Source organism: Ceratotherium simum, chromosome 25 (genome assembly GCF_057802395.1).
Source record: "Ceratotherium simum simum isolate JZ-2026a chromosome 25, ASM5780239v1, whole genome shotgun sequence".
Taxonomy (NCBI): Eukaryota; Metazoa; Chordata; class Mammalia; order Perissodactyla; family Rhinocerotidae; genus Ceratotherium; species Ceratotherium simum.
In genome coordinates, this window is record NC_141924.1 from 11,503,494 (window position 1) to 11,523,669 (window position 20,176).

The 20,176-nt window shown below is 44.1% G+C and overlaps 1 protein-coding gene across 1 annotated transcript in view; it reads left to right on the forward strand.

Annotated features, from left to right (window-relative positions):
* FAM227A (family with sequence similarity 227 member A) overlaps positions 1-20,176 on the forward strand; it is a 72,209-nt gene that overhangs the window by 10,930 nt on the left and 41,103 nt on the right. The window contains exons 4-9 of the mRNA XM_014793212.2: positions 6,080-6,149; positions 6,778-6,854; positions 8,315-8,461; positions 14,279-14,380; positions 14,864-14,968; positions 16,874-16,997. Of these exons, the coding sequence (XP_014648698.2) occupies positions 6,080-6,149; positions 6,778-6,854; positions 8,315-8,461; positions 14,279-14,380; positions 14,864-14,968; positions 16,874-16,997 (625 nt within the window). The remainder of the gene's footprint in view (positions 1-6,079; positions 6,150-6,777; positions 6,855-8,314; positions 8,462-14,278; positions 14,381-14,863; positions 14,969-16,873; positions 16,998-20,176) is intronic.

Genomic DNA, 20,176 nt, shown 5'->3' on the forward strand with positions numbered 1-20,176 from the left:
TTCCACAGGGTCAGACTGGACAAGCCCTCACAGCTCAGGGAGTTCCCCTGCCTCACTCCCACACACGGCGGCTGGGGGGAGGAGGATTATGGTGATGAAGATTTATTCTTTGGGGGATCCTGTGTGCTGTGGGCAAGTTCATTCTCTAACCTGCAGGGTTTTCATCTACACAGAGGTCACTCCCGCTCGGTCTGTGGGCCAAGTCTGGGCTTTCCATGTATTTTGTTTGTCTGCACCAGTTGACCCAGGCAGTCTTTCGGCTGCGCCTGCATTTCCATGTGTCAGTCATCAGCTGGAGCTGAAGAGCAGTGGCTCTCTTTATCAGAGCATGAGCTCTCCAGTTCACCACAGTCCCCACCACTCCCTACTGCTTCCTGATATGGAGTGTTGGTTGCAATGTGGTCTTACGTTTGGCCTGCTTCCCTCATTTATGTTATTGTCTATGTCGCCAGACACAATGAGAGAGACTCAGACTAGATGAAAACCCAAGTCATTTGTCGGCAGCACAGTTCTATAGATTGGAAGAAGATCTTCTCTGAGTCCCCACTTGGCCTGACCTTCATCCCTGTGCCCTCTGGCTCTCCTCCTTCTCTCCCATCACAGCCCTCTGCTTCTTTGGTTCTGTCTTAAAACCCTGCTGCTTTACTTCCTGCCAGTTCACTCCACCTAAACCTCCTCACCCCTTCCCACCTGTCATCTTGCTTTCTACCAAGTTCCTCTGCCCCCAGGGTCCTGACCTGGTGATTTGCCTCCAGAGTTTTTAGCTTTACCTTCATCCCAACTTTTCCAGTACTGACTTTTAGGGTCAGTCAGCTCTTGAGTCAATCTTTTGGTTTTATTTTTAAAAATTTAAATAACAAAGTAATGCACGCTTCTTCTAAAATATTCAAGCTATCTATGAGTATATAAGTAAACAGTTAAAATCACTTTTCCCCCAGCCCTATTTCCCTCCCTAGAAGTAACCATTGCTAATCATATGGTGTGTATCTTCCAGAACCTTTTTTTATACATTTAGAAATATACAACACATACATTTAGGGTTATTATTTTCTTTTTTTACTATAAGCAGGATCCTACCATAAATACTATTTTGTATGCTTTTGTTTTCTCTTATTTATTCATTTATTTATCTTTAGTGTAAATACCTCTTGGAGATTTTTCAAAGTCAGTATTGTTGACCTGCGCCATCCTTTTCATAGCTGCATAATATTCTAAAGGTTGGATATGGCTTGATTAATTTAACCATTCCCTATTGATAAATATTTCAGTGGTATTTTCATCATAGTGAACATGTGAATATTTTTGTATGTGTATCTTGGGGCTCATTTGCAAGTATTTCTGCAGAATAGAGTCCTAGAAGTGAAATTTAGAATTTTGGTAAATACAATCAAATTGTCTTTCACAGAGGTTAAGCCATTCTTTACTGATGCAGAAAGGAGACCATTAGCTTCAGTCTCTCCTACCCCACTATTGAGCTTAGAACTGAATTGTGAATAATAGCAAAATATACACACATACTATTTGGACTGATTCCATGTAAGTTTAAAAACACTCTCTCTATGTATGTGTGCATCGATATGTGGGAGAGGGCGTACCACTAAAGGCGCAGGCTCTGGAGTAAGACCGTCAGAGTTTAAATTCCTGCTCTACTGTTTTCTCACGTTGTGTCTTTGGGTAAATTATTTAACCTTTATGAGCCTTGGCTTCCTGTAAGGTGATGATAACATTAATAATGTATCTACCTCATGGGGTTGTTGCAAGAATTAGATGAGTTAAAACTTGTGAAAACCCTTAGATCAGAGCTTAGAAGAGTGCATGGCTCACAGCAAGGACATTGTATATGTATAAATATGTAGGAGAAAAGTCTGGAAGGATACACACCAAATGGAGTCAGTTCTGGAAAGGCGGTGGAATGGAAGATGGGTAAACTTTTTTTACTCCATATACTTCTGTAATGTTTGGATATTTTACAACAAGAATGTATTTGTATGTTCTTCTGTGATTTTTTAATGATAATTTTAAAACCAGGAAAAAGAATGACGTTATCCTCCCAGAAGCAGGATCTGGTGCCTTTTCAAGACTGCCCAGTATTGTCATATCTCCTCAGGTGTTCTTCATGGCCAGTCAGAGCCAGAGTGAGGCTGGCAGGAGCAACCTTGGGTCCTCACATGACCTGGAGGAAGGGGGCCCTGGTGTGTCCTTCCTGCTCCTCTGCCCAGGCAGCTGGTCAGATGTGCCAGATGCTGACTGCCTGCTGCCACCGGAGCCCATCCCTGGGCTACCCTGCCCAACCTCTGTTGGCTGCAGCTTGCCCTGCCTGGACTGTGTGACCACTTTTCCCGAGTCAGCACCTATAGACAGACTGGTTTCTCCAGCCTCCATGCTGCCCTGCTGGACGGCACCTAGTGTTACCGCCCAAAAAGGGGGTTTGTCTGCCCGCCGCAAGACATGCCAATGGTCAAGAGGCAAGGTGGTAGGAGAAAAAGGACTTTTTATTACTGCTTGCTAGCAAGAGGGAAGACGGCCGACTCATGTCCAAAAGAACCATCTTAAGGGGGCACAAAATCTTACAGCAGTTATGTATGTCATTGGGTTATTGGGGAGGGGGTTAGGAATGTTGACCTTCTGGTGTTACAGACTAGGAGTGCCACACTAGATCTCTGTTTTCACTGATGATGGCTATCAGCATAGACTCCCTGTTCGGGGGTCATCACATTCCTAAGGAACTCAAAAGAACAAAGTCGTCATCTTATCGCAGCTGGGAGGTACATGCACAAGCAGGGGTCGTAAAATCTACAGAGCAGTGAGATCTCCTGGAGGATGCATATCCAGCTGGGTAGTTAGTCAGAGGTCATTCAAAGTTACAGCAGAGTTTCTTTTCTACAACATGGCTTCCCTCACGTCAACCTTGTCTTGAGCCCTTATCACTAGCACAGTGCCTGGTGCATAGGCGGTGCTTGATGGATTTGCACTAATGGATGGATGAGCTGTCTACTTTTGAGTCCCAGATCCCCCTCCCACCTCCCAGCCATTTGTATCCCATTTGTATTTCTTCTCCCATGCTCTCCACTGGGTTTCCCTCCAGTCTCTGGCCATGAACCTTGCTTAGCTCCTCTTTCCAGTCTCACTCCCTCGAGAGCTTCTTCGCCTGCCATCACAGCTTTACCATTCACCACAGAGGTAGGCACGTTCCTTCTTCTCTCTGCCTGGGAATGTTACCACACCAGGTCCGTTTTTGCCCACCGCCCGGTAAGCCAATCACCAAGACGATGAGATTGCAGAGAGAGAGAAGGTTTATTAATCACAAGGCAGCCAAGTGTGGAAACAGGAGAATGAATCTCAAATCCGCTTCCCTGAAAACAAGGACTCAGGGATATTCATGTGGTAGGGGCCAAGGTGGTCTGAAATGATTGGAGGTGAGGAGAGATGAGGTAATTGATGATCTGCGCAAGCGTAGTCAGGCTTCATGCCTCTTTGTAGGACACACGTTCACAGAATGGTGGTGTCAGCCTGCCCTAAGGGTGTAGTTTTAACCTCCCGATGTCAAAAGGTCGCCTATCGGACACATGTCTGCGTAGCCCACTTGATGGGTTGGTGGTCTCAACCAGCCTGGAGTGGACAAGGGGTTCCAACTCCTGAAAAAAGTAGTTCAAACACCCATTACCATGGTGACCCAGGCTCCAGGGAGATGTCATTTATAGGAACCTAGTAGGAGTCAGATAGCATATTGCCCAAACAGCACAGTTAATAATGGGTAAGTTTGTCATGCAGATTTCAGTCCTCACCTTCCTTTCTGATAAGTTTCTAGGTAAGACCATCCTGCCCTTCTTCCTGGTACGGGGAAGAAGATAACTTTACAAATGGAGATTTCCTTTACAAATGTAAATGTCTCTTATGAAGGGTAACCAGAACTAAGAATGGGCTTAGCAAGGACCCTCCCAGATACCCGGAAAAGCCTATGGTAATGGGCTGTCCTGGGGGCAGGCCTCCCATCCCAACCTCTTTTGGTCAGTTAGTGGGGGTGGGGGTCAAAGTGTCTTTCAGGCAGAGACGTATTTTGAGGTGGCCAGTTCCGATCCCCCATAGTTACTAGCTGCTTAATCATCAAAGGTTAACTGTTTGCCAGTTTCAGGAAGGCCTTGCCTGCACCCTCTACCCCAAGACTAGTGTAGGTGTCCCTTCTGGGCACACTCCTGGCATCCTGCCCCTCCTCACAGCAGCACTGATCACCTCATAATCACCCACTTCTCCCCACTAGTCTGTGAGCCCGTGAGGGCGAGGACGGCGTTCTCTGCTCACTGCTGCATCCTCAACATCGGCACAGGGTTTGGCCTTTAGTAGGTGCTCAGGAAATGTTTGTGGAATGAATGATACATTCGCAAATTGTAACTTCTCACCTGTATTTCAGTCTCATATTCCCAGCTACCTAGAAGAGTGATACCTAAACCTAACTAATCATCAGAATCCCCTGGGAGCTTTTCAAAACCAAAAGAAAGAGCAAGGTGTGGGATTGCATGTCTTGTGTGCTCCCATTTGAATGAAACATCTCTGGAAGGCTAAGAAACTAAGGGGATTGGGCGAGGGGTAGGAGGGAGACTTTTTACTGTACTGATTGATTTTGTACCATGTAAATTATTTATTGGTTTTTCAAATTTAAATAGAGAACTATTCAGGAGCCACAATAAATAAACAATTCCAGACCCAATGCAGACCTAAGGGATAAATATCTCTAATGAATCTGTATATCTGAATAATTCCCCAGCAGTGCTGGTCATCAGCCAGGTTTGGGAGTTCCCTTCCAGGGAACAGCCCCTCTGTAGGTCCTTCTGTCATCCCAAATGCAAGCTCAGGTGTCATCATTTTCCCCCTAAAACTTGCTTTTCTTCCAGCATTCAACTATCCCTTCTGCTCTCTCTCTGTGAATATCTTCTCCATCCTTCCAGGCCTTGACCCTATCGGCGACAATGGCATCCTGGTAGGGACCACAGGGACATTGCTGTATTGCTGCGTTGACACATACACATCCAATTCATTCAGCATGCCTTATCTCGGTGTACTTAATTGGAGCAACAATGTTGATACGTATGTTTACCGATATGATCCTTTCCCCCACAGACACACACACCTGCACACGTGTCCAGTATACTTAGCTCCTGTAGGCCAGGACTGCCAATTCAAGAGAGAGGTGGGGGAAGGCTGGAGAGGCATTTCACAGTTTCTCGAGCTAAGGAGACAGATGCCTCATCCTTTCCCCCAACACTCGCGTCCCACCTCTTCTGGTCAGTCCTCTGTGACTGCTCCTGCTCCTACTGATTTCACTTGTTTGAATCCTAGATGTAGCAGATTAGGACTTAATTGTTCCGCCTTGTTGATTTGGCTCTCCAAGTAGATTGTAAATTCCTTTAGGGCAAGAACACAGAATCATACTTCTTTGTTAACTTTTTAGTCCAAGCACAGTGCTAGGCTCATGGTGGACAATCAATACAATTTGTGGGTGATTTGTTGGGTCACTGACATTCATTTTTCTTTCTTGCATTTCAGGAGGGGGTAGGGCGGTGGGGGCGGAGGAGTCAGAGATCAAGAGAAGTCTTGAGAGGTCAAGGGTATGATGGTTAATAATGATAATAGTTACACTTTATTGAGCAGCTCCTATCTGATAGCCTCTGTGCTTGTGTTTTATAACACATTAAATACTTATATCTGATCCTTATAAGAACACTGGAAGGTAGGTATTTTTATCCCTCTTCTACAGAGAGATTAAACAATAGTTTATAACATGTGGAGCCATGATTGGAACCCCATTCCAAATCGTGTACTCCGCAGAGGTGTAGCCTGGAGGAGGTGTAGCCAGGAGGAGGGGCAGTGTGAGAGAGGGCGGGTAGGGGGGATGTATTGGTGGCGACACTGACCAAGGGCCTCCAAGGCCCTACGCCCTAGAGGGAAGACAGCAAGGCGCTGCCACAAACTTTGCTCTGGGCCTTTTGTGCACCAGCAGGAGAAATGGCCTAGTTCTTGACCCCTACCTTCCACCAAGATTTACATTAATTCCTAATGCCCCATTTCTTTTTGGTTTTTGAAGGCAATTGAGAGATTTGAATTGGAGAAGAAGGTTTTAAGAGAAAAAAGTCGCAGCGGCCCAGGAGACAGAGGCAAAAATCCTTTCTCATAGCTTTGATGGTGTTTTCATGGTGGTTTTTGTTTTTTGTTTTTTTGGTATCTAAAATGCAATTGATTGGAAATCCAGAGTTTCAGATGAGGATATTTTTGTCCTCTTCTGAAGGGGCCTTAAATCTGACTTCTTGCTTTGGGCAAGGAATGAGGGAAGGACAATACCATTTAGAGACTACCTCCTACGTGATACGTTGCACCTTTGCACCAAGGTGCTTTCATACGTATTCCCCTGTTAAATCTTCGTGACGCCCCTCCCTGTGAGGTAGGTACCACTGAATATATTTTATAGATGAAGGAACAGGTGTAGGGGGAAGGAAACAACTTGCTGAAAGTCACACAGCTTGCCTGTGGCAGGTCCTGGATCCGTCCCTGCCTCATTTCAAAGCCCATGCTTCATCTGCTCCCCTAGCTGCGTTTCTGGCTCGAGCAGCCTAATCAAATAAGGGCGGGTATCTGAGTAAGTCAGCAACACAGGTGGGAGCTAGTGGACTAGCAGAGTGAGTGTCGTCTGGCAGCTCAGGTTGAATGGAAAATCACAGTTGTAGGAGCTGCGCAGCAGTGGGCAGACCCTGTGGTTGCTCACGTCTTCTCTCTCTTCTTCTGCAGACAAGAGTCAAAGAAAAGCACAGTATATTTGCAGAGGCTCAGCATCCAGGAACGTCAAATCTTTCATTATTAAAAGGGTAAGGGGTCTATTGCTGGGTCTGTTTCAGACTGGTTTCTGCAGGGCATGAAATAGACTTTATTCCTAGAGAGGGAATCCTTGGCACCTGGTTGGTGATTGTGCAGGAAAATTGCAGAGTTTCCTTTTTAGAGGATCTTAAAGTATCTTAATAACGCTAGAATTTCTCATAACACCGCTGAAAGGGTAGAACGAGGAGTGTTCCAGGGGTCATTTGTCTGTTTCCCCGTAGAAACAATGAGTTCAGATTCAGCTCACACAGAGCCACTGTTCTGCACAGCTCCCGGGCCGTTCCTACAGCGGCGCTAGTCACGTTGGTCACTGCAGATGCTCCGGGAAGCTGAGGTTCAAGAGGAGTGAGATGACCTGTCCAGCATCATGCAGCCTGTTGACGGCAGAGCCCCGCTTCCGCTCAGATCCTCAGACCCGAGGCTGGGCTCTGTCGGCTATCTATCCAGCAGCAATCTGGCCGCCAGTTAAGATTCGCCTAAGCTTGCTCCTTAAACTACCCAGGTCATATGTATTCAATCTTTAAGTGCTGGAGGATGTGAACCAGGATGGCATTGTTATCCTTTGTTCACCTTGTAGCCTAGGAAATTCCCACACAGCATAAAGCCCAGTAGTTGAGAGTCTGCCTCGAAACTGTCATACTACCCATGATGGTGGCTGAGCAGATTTAAATGTCCTGCCCATGGTGGCACAGCTAGTAAATGGTGGAACTGACATCTGACCCCAGGTCGTCTGACTCAGAGTCAGGTCAGTTAATCACTGAGGTTTTCCATCCTCAACGCCACAGCCCAGTGAGAGAGTAATTCAGTCCCTCAGAATGTTTCCAGGAGGTGCCTTTGGGTGATGGTAATTGGTTTCCTCTTTACTTGCCTTTATTTTTACATTTTTAATAGTCATCATATTTTATTTTTGTTCTAAAAATCCATTTAATGATATATTTTAAGAACCATAGAAATAGTCATATCCTTTGATCTAATATTGCCATTTTGAGAAATTCATACTAAATAACCCAAAAGGGGGAGAAATATATGCTCCAAGTTATTAATGACATTAATATTAATTGGAAGTGAGCAGTTAATTAAATTATAGCACATCTTCTGAATGGGGTATATTATTTTAATGATAAATGTGAAGACAATGTAGCAATGTGAAAAATCTAAAGTTAAGTGAATAAAGCAGGACATAAAAGTGTGTGTGTGTATACGTATTGTAAAATGATTGAAGTTACACGTACGTATTTGTATACATGTGCTCAAAACCTGAAAGGGAAAAGAGAAATGATGTAAATAGGTGTTCGGTAAGGGGTGCTGGGATCTTGAACGCGTCCTCATTTATTTCAGCGTTCTGTAAAGTTGTTAAATTGTCTTCATAATAAAAAAGGGGAGGATATCCTATTGTTTTAAACTATCAAGATGAAGGACCCCATTTTCATATTCTACTTTTTTGCTTCAGAAAACAGCAGATAAAAACCTGCTGGCAGAGCTGTACCAGTATGCACAATTTAACAACTCTATGCCAAACGAGCTTCCAAATGGGGTGGACTTCTGTGACATGGTGGGCAATGTGATCCGGGCTGAGAGAAACCCCATTAGTGGCAAGGTAAGGCGAAAGAGCAGGCAGCTCACCTCTGTGACACCCAGCCAACTTTACAGCAACCCGTGTGGCAGGCAGACACAGCTGTCCCAGTTTTAGACCCTGGGAAACAGAGTCAGGGCAATTGAGTAAGCCGCCGAGGGCTATACAGTTTGCAAGTGACTGAGCCGGGATTAGAACCCAAGCCCATGTTCCCTCCAAAACCTAGGTTTTTTTCTGCCAGAGCACTGGTCTCCAGACTGTTTTGATCGTGTATCCTATTAGCAAAAATGTTGAGTATACACCCTCATGATATATGTTTGTGTATAAATGATATAGTGTTCTGCTGGCACTTGCTACGTTGTGTATTAGTAAACTTAATTTCTTTTTTTTCTCCATTAGACAGTAGTTAGAATATTTTCTTCCCAGGCCCCATGGTACTCCTTGGGGTGGGTCGCCCACTTGGAGAGCAGTGCACCAGTTTCCTCAGGAAGGGAGGACAGACGGTCCCCAACTTGTGATGGTTTGTACGATTTTTCAACTTTACGATGGTGCAAAAGTGATACACATTCAGTAGAAACTGCACTTCAAATTTTGAGATTTGTTCTTTTCCCAGGCTAGTGATATGCAGTAAGGTACTCTCTCCTGATGCTGGGCAGCCATGTGATCCTGAGGGTAAACAATTGGTACACTTACAACCATTCTGTTTTCACTTTCAGTACAGTGTTCAATAATTACATGAGATATTCAACACTTTATTATAAAGTAGGCTTTGTGTTAGATGATTTTGCCCAACTGTAGGCTAATGCAAGTGTTCTCAGCACATTGAAGGCAGGTTAGGCTCAGCTGTGATGTTCGGTAGGTTAGGTATTTTTTGTGTGTGTGAGGAAGATTAGCCCTGAGTTAACATCCATTGCCAGTCCTCCTCTTTTTGCAGAGGAAGATTGGCCCTGGGCTGACATCCTTGCCCATCTTCCTCTACTTTATGTGGGATGCCTGCCACAGCATGGCTTGATAAGCAGTATGTCTGTCCCCTCCTGGGATCCAAACCTGCGAACCCTGGGCCACCAGAACTGGAGTGCGCGAACCCAACCACTACGCCACCAGGCTAGCCCCTTAAATGCATCTTTGACTTAACGATATTTTCAACTTACCAAGGGTTTATCAAGAAGTAACCCATCGTCAATCAAGGAATATCTGTGTTCTAAGGCCCAGAAGAACCTGTGTGTGTATGTGAGAGGATGCTGGCCCCTCAGGAGGTGGGGCATGATTGTGAGGAGGTGTGAAGGGGGGAGGAAGCCGAGGAAATGGTCTTGGCATCCCTGCAGCTGTGCCTCATCACCCTTCGTGATTGTACAGTAACTCTTGTGTCCCCAAGGCAGCTCTGGTCATTGCCTCTCAGCTCCTTACTAGTCACCCTACCATTCCTGGGACCCATCTTCTTAGTGTCTTCTACCTGTCCTTCTCACTGCTGCTTCAAACCACACACCTGCTCTCTCTCTTTCTATTTCTCTCTCTGCCCCTCTCTCTCTTCCCCACTGTCTCTCCCCCTCCCCTCTGCCTCTCCCTCTTCCCCTCCCCGTCCTTCCTTCTCCTCCTCTATTCTTCATGAGTTCTCCCTGCTGCCTTCTCTCTGGCTGTGCCTCTGCGTCAGTCCCATCTGTCTCATTCCTCCGTGTCTTACATTCAGACTTCCTAACAGCGATGATCTGTTTGGGCCAGTCACTGCCCACTATGACAGTGGTGTTTGCTGGAGTTCCAGTGCCAGGCTCCAGCATGGACTGTGGTCAGTGAGTGGACAACTGCCTTTCACCAAGTCTCTGGACCAGGCAGTAGTCACCCTGGGGTCAGGTATCTGATCCCCTGCTTTCCTCAGCAGAGAGGCGGAGGAGCGGCAGGCACTCAGAGCATCACATTCTCTCCAGAACAATGTAAAAAGGTGTTCACCATGTTGTTATTTATGATAACAAGGAACTGGAAGGTAGTACATCGTGGTGCTTAAGTGGCTCTCTGGGCTCTAGCTTCTTCTCCTGTAATGCAGAGATAATAACAGTCTCTACCTTGAAGTGTTATTGTAAAATAAATAAGATAATATGTATAAAAGCACTTAGCACAGTGCTTAGTAAGTCATAAGCTCTCAAAAAATGGTAGTTTTTATTATCAGTTATTAAAAACAGTTTAATGATCAGTAATAGAAGGATAGTACAGTCATTTTCAGTATATATATTATGGACTACTTAGCCATTAAATGAATGTTTATAAAGAGTGTATTCTAATAGGCTATGCTATGATGGTAAATGAAAAATATCAGCATATAAAACGCTCTACAATACAATGTTATATAAGCACACAGGAAAATCCAGGGATGAAACCATACATAGATATTACCACTGTTCTCTCAGTGATAAGATTATGTTTTCTTCTTCTTCTTTTTGCTATAATTTAAAAAGGAAAGAAGACTCAAGAATGAATGGATTGGGTATTTCATGGATTCATTGTTGCTGGGTGACCTTCCAGCCTACGTTCTTGCTTGCCCTTGACAGGCCCACTGGCACAGCCACACGAGCTCGTGTTCCATTTGCTGTGTGGGTAGCCCTGAGGACAGTGACTACTATGTTACTTAATGTTCCATTTTTGAGGTGCCATGGGGAATGTTTTCCTTAGGTTTTAATCCCAAGAAAAACTGTGCATCTCCTGGAATGCTTTTAGTCTTAAACTGATGCTGTTTTCCTGCTTTTCTTTGGCTCCTGGGAAATGCAAGGCAAATTTGTGCCTCACCTTTAAAAGGATCCTCTTCCATCCTGCTCAGGGGCCATCCCAGACTTTTACTTGCCTCCTCCAATCCTCTCCTCCATCCCCTCCCCCTCACTCTTGGCAGCTGACTTTGCCTCTGCTTCAGAGAATCTGGAGGCCATTGCTAGACCAGGAGCTCCATGAGGACAAAAGCCCCGTCTCCCTTGCTCAGTAGTGCAGCCCCAGCTCAGCACTGAGGCTCGCCTGAGACTTCTCAGAAGAGCTGCCACACTTGCTGGCTTCACTTTCTCACCTCCAGTCTCTCTTCGTCCTGCTGCAATCTGGTTTCCCACCTTCATTCCATCACTGAAAGTGGCCCACGTCAATCCACCATTAACTCTCATATTGCCAAGTCCAAAGGATGTATTTCTGTTGTTATCTTAGATGACCCCTCTGTAGAATTGACCCAGAGGATGACTCCCTGCACCTGAAATTCTTTTCTTCCTTGGTTTCTGTGGTGGCATTCTCCCTCTACTCAGGTAGCACCATCTTGGTCTTCCAAGCCCCTCACCGTCCATGTTCATGGAGAGCATGTTCACGGACACTGGTAATCTCCTCCCCACATGCGGCTAATCACCGCTTAGGAACTGTGTCACTACCTCCAAACCCTTTGCTGTGCTCCTGAGTCCCATATTCCTCTGCCTCCTCTCCCCGATGTCCCTCAGACTTCTCAGACTCGTCAGACCTGCTTCTCCTCCTGGGTTCCCTATCTTGTTGAAAACCACAAACTTCCACTTGGGCACCAACCCGGCTCCTCCCTTACACTCATTCCACATCCGAGAGGTCATTAGATTCAACTACCATCTTTACTGTACCTCCTCCTCCTTCCCACTGACACTGCCAAGTTCAGGCTCCACAGTTTCCTGTCTGGATCGCTTCACCTGCTTCCCAGTGTGTCATCTGCCTTGCTATCTCAATCCCCTCAATACTTCTTTTATACTGCCTCCAGGGATCTTGCTAGAACACCAACCTCACGGGTTACTGCCCTGTTGAAACCTTATCAGTGCTGGCTGCTACCCTTCCCCTGTCCAGTTTCAGAGTAACTCTCAGCCCCAGCACCCAGGTACCTCACGGTCTGGCTCCTGCCTGGCCTCACTACCCACACCCAGTGCTTCCACTGTGCAGAAACCCTTTGAAGTTCCCTAAGTGTGCTGTGCAGTTCCACAACCTTGGCACATGCTTTTTTCCTTTCTGCGGAGCTCTCAGCTCTCCCTTCTTCGTCCTGTTATTTTTACTCTTAAAACCTTCCCTGGTACCCCCAGCACAGATTAGATGCCCCTCCAGGCTCCACGTCCCCCTGGGATTCCTTCTCTCAGGGCACATATCACACTGCATTGTAAATGTCTGTTTACCTGTGAACACCTCAAGGGCAGGGACTCTCCATCACCATCCCAGTATCTGTTGAGGGGCTAAAATGAAATCCTTTTTGAAACAAGCAGGAGGGTGGATAAATAAACAATGAAGAACTAGCACACTTCTCGTGCTTCCCTGGCGCCTGGCACTGTTCTCAGTTCTTTGTGTGTATCAGTCACTCATTTAATCCTCACAGCCATCCTCGAGGAGGGACTGTTATCATCATCATCTCCATTTTCCAGTGAGGAAACTGAGCACACACAGCTTCAATAACAGCTAACAAGTGTAAGAGCTAGATGTGAACCAGGCATTCTGGTACCGACGTCTGTGCTCTTAACCACCCCACTAAACTGCCTCACTCAGGAAATGGGAGGAAGGGTGAAAAAGAGCCAAGAGCAGAGCTGGAGAGCTCCTTGCTAATGAGGGAGGTTTGCCTGTTAATGCACGCTGCCCTCGGCTTCCACAGGCTTGAAGGGAGAGCCAAGGAGTCTTTCTCTTTGTGTCCAGGAGGGTGGCAAGAGCACGATCTCTTTGCTCTTCCTAATGGTGAGAGGAGAGGCAGCCTGTGTGGTGTCTCTGGGGTCAGGCTGCCTGCTTTCGAACTTCCGGGCTATGTGAGTTTAGGCAAGAATCCTAACCTTTCGATCTTCACTTTCCTCTTCTATAAATTGGGGATAGCTATAGTATCCACCACATAGATAGCTTGTGAAAAATGAAGTGTGATAAGGTGCACAGCCAAACACATAGTAAAAATTCAACAAATGTTACCTATTATTACGGAAATAGCTTTGGAGTCAGGGCAAGGTTCAAGACCCGGTTGTGTGAGAGTGAAGGCTGAATTTTCTGCCCCTCTGAGTTCACTGATAATGCTATTCTAGTTTTAGAATTCCATATGCTTACTACTAACTCAGCAGAATCTTATAGTCCATTGATTTGCATTTATAGTATCTGGTTTGTTGATATTGATTACTGTTGATTGAACATAGGTGAGAGCATAGAGCAGCTGTCTAGAGTTATGGGTTTTGATCCTGGCTCTTCCGTTTGTTGGCTGTATTATTTTGGGCCAGTGACTCCAGCTCTCTGGTCCTCGGTTTCCTCATCTGTGAAATGGAGATAATAATGCATGCCTCATACGATTATAATAATAACTAAATGAGAACATATACAAACACCTGGCCAGGCAGATAGTTGGCACTCACTAAAAGGTTAAGTGTGTTTTTTTTTTTTGTGAGGAAGACCGGCCCTGAGCTAACATCTATTGCCACTCCTCCTCCTTTTTTTATTTATTTTTTTCCTTTTTCTCCTCAAAGCCCCAGTAGATAGTTGTATGTCATAGTTGCACATCCTTCTAGTTGATGTATGTGGGGACGCCACCTCAGCATGGCCGGACAAGCGGTGTGTCAGTGCGTGCCCGGGATCTGAACCTGGGCCACCAGTAGCAGAGCGTGCGCACTTAACCGCTAAGCCATGGGGCCGGCCCCTAAGTGTGTTTCTTTTAGGTTGACTCCAAAGGATTTTGACTCCAAAGATGACTGGTGGAAAGATGGTGCAATTAATAACAATAACAAGCCATGGGACAGGAGGAAAGGCAGGTTTTGAGTGGAGATGATTAGGAATCTGGCTGTGGCTCCAGGTGAATAAAAAGACAAAAGAACAATAGCAACAACAATAATAATGTGAATTTTGTTTCTTTTCAAGTCTTTCTGTTCAGATAGAGAATTAGAGAAGTTTCTCTCTTCTCCTTCTCTAAGAGCCATATGGCTGGATAGCTTCTGGTGGATGTTTCATGAAAGGTACCAGGTAAATGCAAATCTGGTTGATTCTCTCCCATGCTTAAGTTATTTTTCTATGGAACAAATCCAGCCTCTTCAATGTGGGCTATAAGCCCCTCTGATTCCATGGACCACCCTGCAGCCTCATCTGTCACCCCATCCCTTCCCCACCCCTACCTGGCCCTATACCCTATGCTTCAGCCATTATACAATGTCTTGTGGCTCCCCTGAGCTTTAGGAACTGGTCCGTGTCACGTAGCTGGTCAAGGGCAGGGCCGAGAGTAAAGTCAGGACCTCCTGGCCTAGAGTTAGGGTGCTTTTTTCAACACTTTACTTCTATATACATGTTTTATAAATCCAAATTAGTATATTATTTCATAAATAATATGAGGTTAAATACCTTGAGAATAAGTTTCCTAAAAATGAGAGAAATACTTATTTAAGAATCTCAGCCCTTGGCTGTTTCATCAAGGAACTCTAGTAATTTCTTCTCCATTTTTATTTCTGATAGCCAAACAAGGAGGTCCAGAATAAGCTGTTCCACAGGATATCCCAACACTATGCCTTTCTTTTGCTTCAGGAACCCAGGTCCCACTATGAAGAGGTTCTCTTAAAAGTGAGCATCAACCACTGTTTAGAAAAAAATCACATTAGATATCTATTCACTTCTAATGCCAATAGAATGCCTTTAACATTCTTTCCATAGGGAGTAATAAGTACGTTGTGATATATCCATACACTGACTTGTAATGCAGCAGTTACAAAAAATAAGGTAGATCTATATATATACTGATTGGGAAAGATGTAATGATATATTTCAAGTGAAAAGGCAATTTACACAACTCTATGTGAAAAATATGTATATAAGTATATATGTGTGTGTGTCTATGAATAGGAAAAAAATCTGGAAAAATATTTACCAAACTCTTAGCAATGGTTATCTTTGGGGAATGAGGTTATAAGAGGCTTCCTTTTCTATTTTATATATTTCTATAGTATTTAAATAAGCATGTAATTTTAAAATTAAAAGTATGAATATACATATATATTTTTATATGTGTGTAAATATATGTACTAAAAGGATTGCTAGAAGAAAATATAAGTGAATATTCACATGATTTGAGGGTGGAGAAGGACTTTCTAAATATGATCCCAAGGAAGTAACCATAAAGGAAAAGACTGATGAATTTAACTATATAAATTATTTAAATTACTACAGTCAAAAGGCAAAGGCAAAACTATGCAAAATGTATAGTCAAATGTATCTGGTAGCATATATGTCACACAACATAAAGAACTCTTACAAATCGATAAGAAAAAATGAAACACCTCATAGACCAATGGACAAAGTATATAAACCAGAAATTCACCCGGGGAAATGCAAAAGGGAAAAAAAGTTCACCCTTAACAATAATCAAAAGTAGAAATTAAAACAATAATCATTCAATACCCCTTTTTACCTGCTAGATTGCATAGATTAAAGAGTGTGATTCCCAGGGTTGTGAAGGATTTAGGGAAATGGCACTGTGAGGGTCTGAATTGGTACAATTATACTGAAAGGCACTTTTACTAATTAAGTGTCTGCTTAACAAGTCACTTAGGCTTTCTGTGTCTCAGTTTCATCATCCATAAAGTGGGGATAGTAATGCCTCTCTCACTGACTTGTCCTAGGTATTAAATGAGATGATGTTTATAAGGCATCTGACATACCGCCCAGTATATAATAAGCCCCTAATATATCATAGCTGCTATAATTACTATTATTACACTGTCTTCTGGAGGACATAATCTAATATACAGGAAAAGCTACTTTGATTCATGCATTCAACAAATCTGGCCTACTATGTGCCAGACACTGAGATAGCTTAATAAATAAAAATAATTATTCCCCATGGTTTGTAATGCAAAATCTTAGAAACAAGACAATATCCACCGATGGGGGATGTTTAAATAAATTTTGATGTGTCCACTCAGCACAATATTATGAAGGTCACTATAGGAAAAAAAAAAAAAATCCCAAAGAGTTTATAACAACTCGGAGAAGTGCTTATGTTATAACATTAAATGAATAAAGCCAGATATAACTGTATAATTTGAGCTCAACCATAGTTAAGAAGCAACAAGAGAACGACCTGTGCATAGGAAAAAAAATACTAAGTAGTACTGACTATTTTCTCTGGGAGACAGAGAGATGGTAGGTCAAATATATCTTGTCATCTTCTGGGTTACTGTTTGACCAAGTTGTGGAAGGGGCTGAGCCACAGACCACGTTCAGAGCAGCTGGGGAAGGGGGAGGTTGCTGGCCACACATAGCATAGCGTGGTGTTTGAGGAGTGGTCCCAGGTAAGGTGAGGAGTCCGCTGAGATGGGGGGCAGCTGCAGATGGAAAGCACCTCCTCGTGGCGAGGAAGGCAGACAGTGTTGGGTAGAGAGTTTCATGACAGATTCTTTCTGAAGTCAGGGGTTCTTTTCTGGGTGTGGAAGTGTCCAGAACGTTGCCCGAGCTCTGCTTGCCCCCTAGAGGTTGCCATCACTTCTGAGTAAAGCCCTGTACACCAGCTTCTGTTGCTGCTTCCCGCAGTCCTGGTTCAACACACATGAATTCAAGTCTGCGATCTGTAACACGATGAGCCTGTGGATTTCAGGTAAGAAGTGGCTGCTTTCTCCTGGGAAAGCAATTCCGGAAACGCCTTTTCCACCGGAGCCTAGGTATGTCGTTGTTTGCCATCACACCGTTCACGGGGACAGTTGTCCTTTTCTTTCCTTGACGTTCAAGAAAGTGAAGTGTGCGGTTAGAGCCCCAAGGAGTCCCGATTTTCCTGCTTCTTCGAAACAGTTCTGAGACCTTCCAAATTGCCCTTTTGTGCCCAGCTGCATCTGCAGGGAGCAGGTTTCAGCACAGCCCCATTAGTTAGCCTTGTGCTGTGGGCTGATGGACCCAGAACTCAGGAACCCAAAAGCAGTGTGCCGGTCAGATAATCCTACCCTTCCACCCGCCCTGTGACCCCAAGTGGCCCAACCATGGTCCCCTCTCCCTGCAGCACACACAGTGCCAGTTTGCTTTTCAGTCTCCTTCCCCACTTCCCCAATCTCAACGCAGACATTTTCTAAGGTCATTAAAAGCTACTATTTATTGAGAGGTTCCTGTGTCCTCGGTACTATGTTAAGTAAGCACTTTTACATTTCCTGCTGTGTTGGGAGTCTCCAAGATCACTCCCACATTAGGAGGTTTGCTCGGAGAACTCACACATCTCAGCGTATTGTTATATTCATGGCTAAGACTTCTTATAGAGACATAGTAAGGCTACCCGGCCAGATCTTTAGGGGAAAGACAGGCAGGGTTGGTCATGTGTAGGCTTTCTTATGCTTGCTCCCTCCCATGAGGGGTTATGCAATCCCTCTGGGATGAAAATGTAGCAACGTGTGATGTTTCTGCCCAGGGAAGCCCATTAGAGGAGCAGCGCCCAAGGTTTTTATTGAAGGCTGGTCACGTAGACACCTCTATCATGTACCCAACTTCCAGGAAAGCAGGTATTTAGCATAAGCCACATTGTTTTACAAACAGTCTGAGCACAATGAGCCGCTGTTGTCAGGGAAAAATTTCCCCCCAGATATATTGAGATGTAATTGATGTATAACACTGTATAAGTTTAAGATGTAGAATGTGATGATTTGATACATGTATATATTGCAAAATGTTTACCACAATAAGCTTAGTTAACACATCCTTCACCTCACTTAATTACCATTTTGTTGTTGCTATGGTGAGAACAGATTTACTCTCATAGCAGCTTTGAAGTATGTAATGCAGTATTGTTAGCTATAGTCACCATGCTGTACGTAAGAGCCCCAGAATTTGTTCCTCCTATTACTAGAAGTTTATACCCTTTGACCAACATCTCCTCATTTCCTCCACCCTGCTAGCACCTGGCAAACACCATTTTACTCTCTGCTTCTATGAGTTCAGCTTTTTTAGATTCCACACATAAGTGAGATTATACAGTATTTGTGTTTCTCTGTCTGGCTTATTTCACTTACCATAATGTCCTCAAGGTTCATCCTTGTTGTCACAAATGGCAGAATTTCCTTTTTTTTATGGCTGAATAATATTCCATTGTGTATATATACTGCATTTTCTTTATCTGTTGATGGACACTTAGGTTGTTTCCGTGTTTTGGCTACTGTGAATAGTTCTGCAGTGAACGTGGGAGTGCAGATATCTCTTTGGGATAATGATTTCATTTCCTTTGAGTATATATCCAGAAGTGAGATTCCTGCATCATATTGTAGTTCTATTTTTAATTTTTTGAGGAATTTTCTTACTGTTTTCCATAGTGGCTACACCAATTTACATTCCCACCAACAGTGCACAAGGGCTCCTTTTTTTCCCACATCCTTGCCAGCATTTGTTATCTCTCATTTTTTTTTTTTTTTTGTGAGGAAGATTATCCCTGAGCTAACATCTGTTGCCAATCTTCCTCTTTTTGCTTGAGGAAGATTGTCCCTGAGCTAATGTCTGTGCCCATCTTCCTCTATTTTGTATGTGGGAGGCCACCACAGCATGGCTTGGTGAGTGGTGCTTAGGTCCGTGCCCAGGATCTGAACCTGTGAACCCCGGGCTGCCAAAGCTGAGCGCATGAACTTAACCACTACACCACCGGGCCAGCCCATCTCTTGTCTTTTTGATAATAGCCATTCTGACAGGTGAGAGGTGATATCTCATTGTGGTTTTGATTTGCATTTCCCTGATGATTAGTGATGTTGAGCACATTTCAGGTACCTGTTGGCCATCTGTATGTCTTCTTTGGAAAATGTCTATTCAGGTCCTTTGCCCGCTTTTTAATCAGGCTATTTGTGTTTTTGCCATTGAGTTCTATGAGTTCCTTGTATACTTTGGATATTAACCCCTTATCAGATACATGATTTGCAAATATTTTCTCTCATTCCATAGGTTGCCTTTTCATTTTGTTGTTTCTTTTGCTGTGCAGAAACTTTTCAGTTGGATGTAGGACCGCTTGTTGATTTTTGTTTTGCTGCTCATGCTTTTGGTGTCATATCCAAAAAATCATGCCAAGACTCACATCAAAGAGCTTTTCCCCTGTATTTTCTTCCAGGAGTTTTATGGTTTCAGATCTCACATTTAAGCCCTTAATCCATTTCGAGTTAATTTTCGTGAGTGGTGTAAGATAGGTGTCCAGTTTCATTCCTTTGTATGTGGCTGTCCAGTTTTCCCAACACCATTTATTGAAGAGACTATCCTTTCTCCATTGAGTATCCTTAGCTCCATTGTCAAATATTAATTGACTGGATATGTGTGGGTTTATTTCTGGGCTCTCAATTCTGTTTTATTGATCTATGTGTCTGTTTTTATGCCAGTACCATACAGTTTTGGTTTCTATAGCTTTGTGATATAGTTTAAAATCAGAGAGTGTGATGCCTCCAGCTTTGTTCTCTTTCTTTTTTTCTTTTTTCTTTTTTGGTGAGGAAGATTGGCCCTGAGATAACATCTGTTGCCAATCTTCCCCTTTTTGCTTGAGGAAGATTGTCCCTGAGCTAACGTCTGTGCCCGTCTTCCTCTATTTTGTATGTGGGAGGCCACCACAGCATGGCTTGATGAGTGGTGTAGGTCCACACCCGGGATCTGAACCCCCATACCCCAGGCCACCCAAGTGGAGTGCGCAAACTTAACCACTATGCCACTGGGCCAGCCCCTACTTTGTTCTTTTTCAAGATTGCTTTGGCTATTTGGGTTCTTTTGTGGATCCATACAAATTTTAGAACTTTTTTTCTATTTCTGTGAAATATGCCATTGGAATTTTGAGAG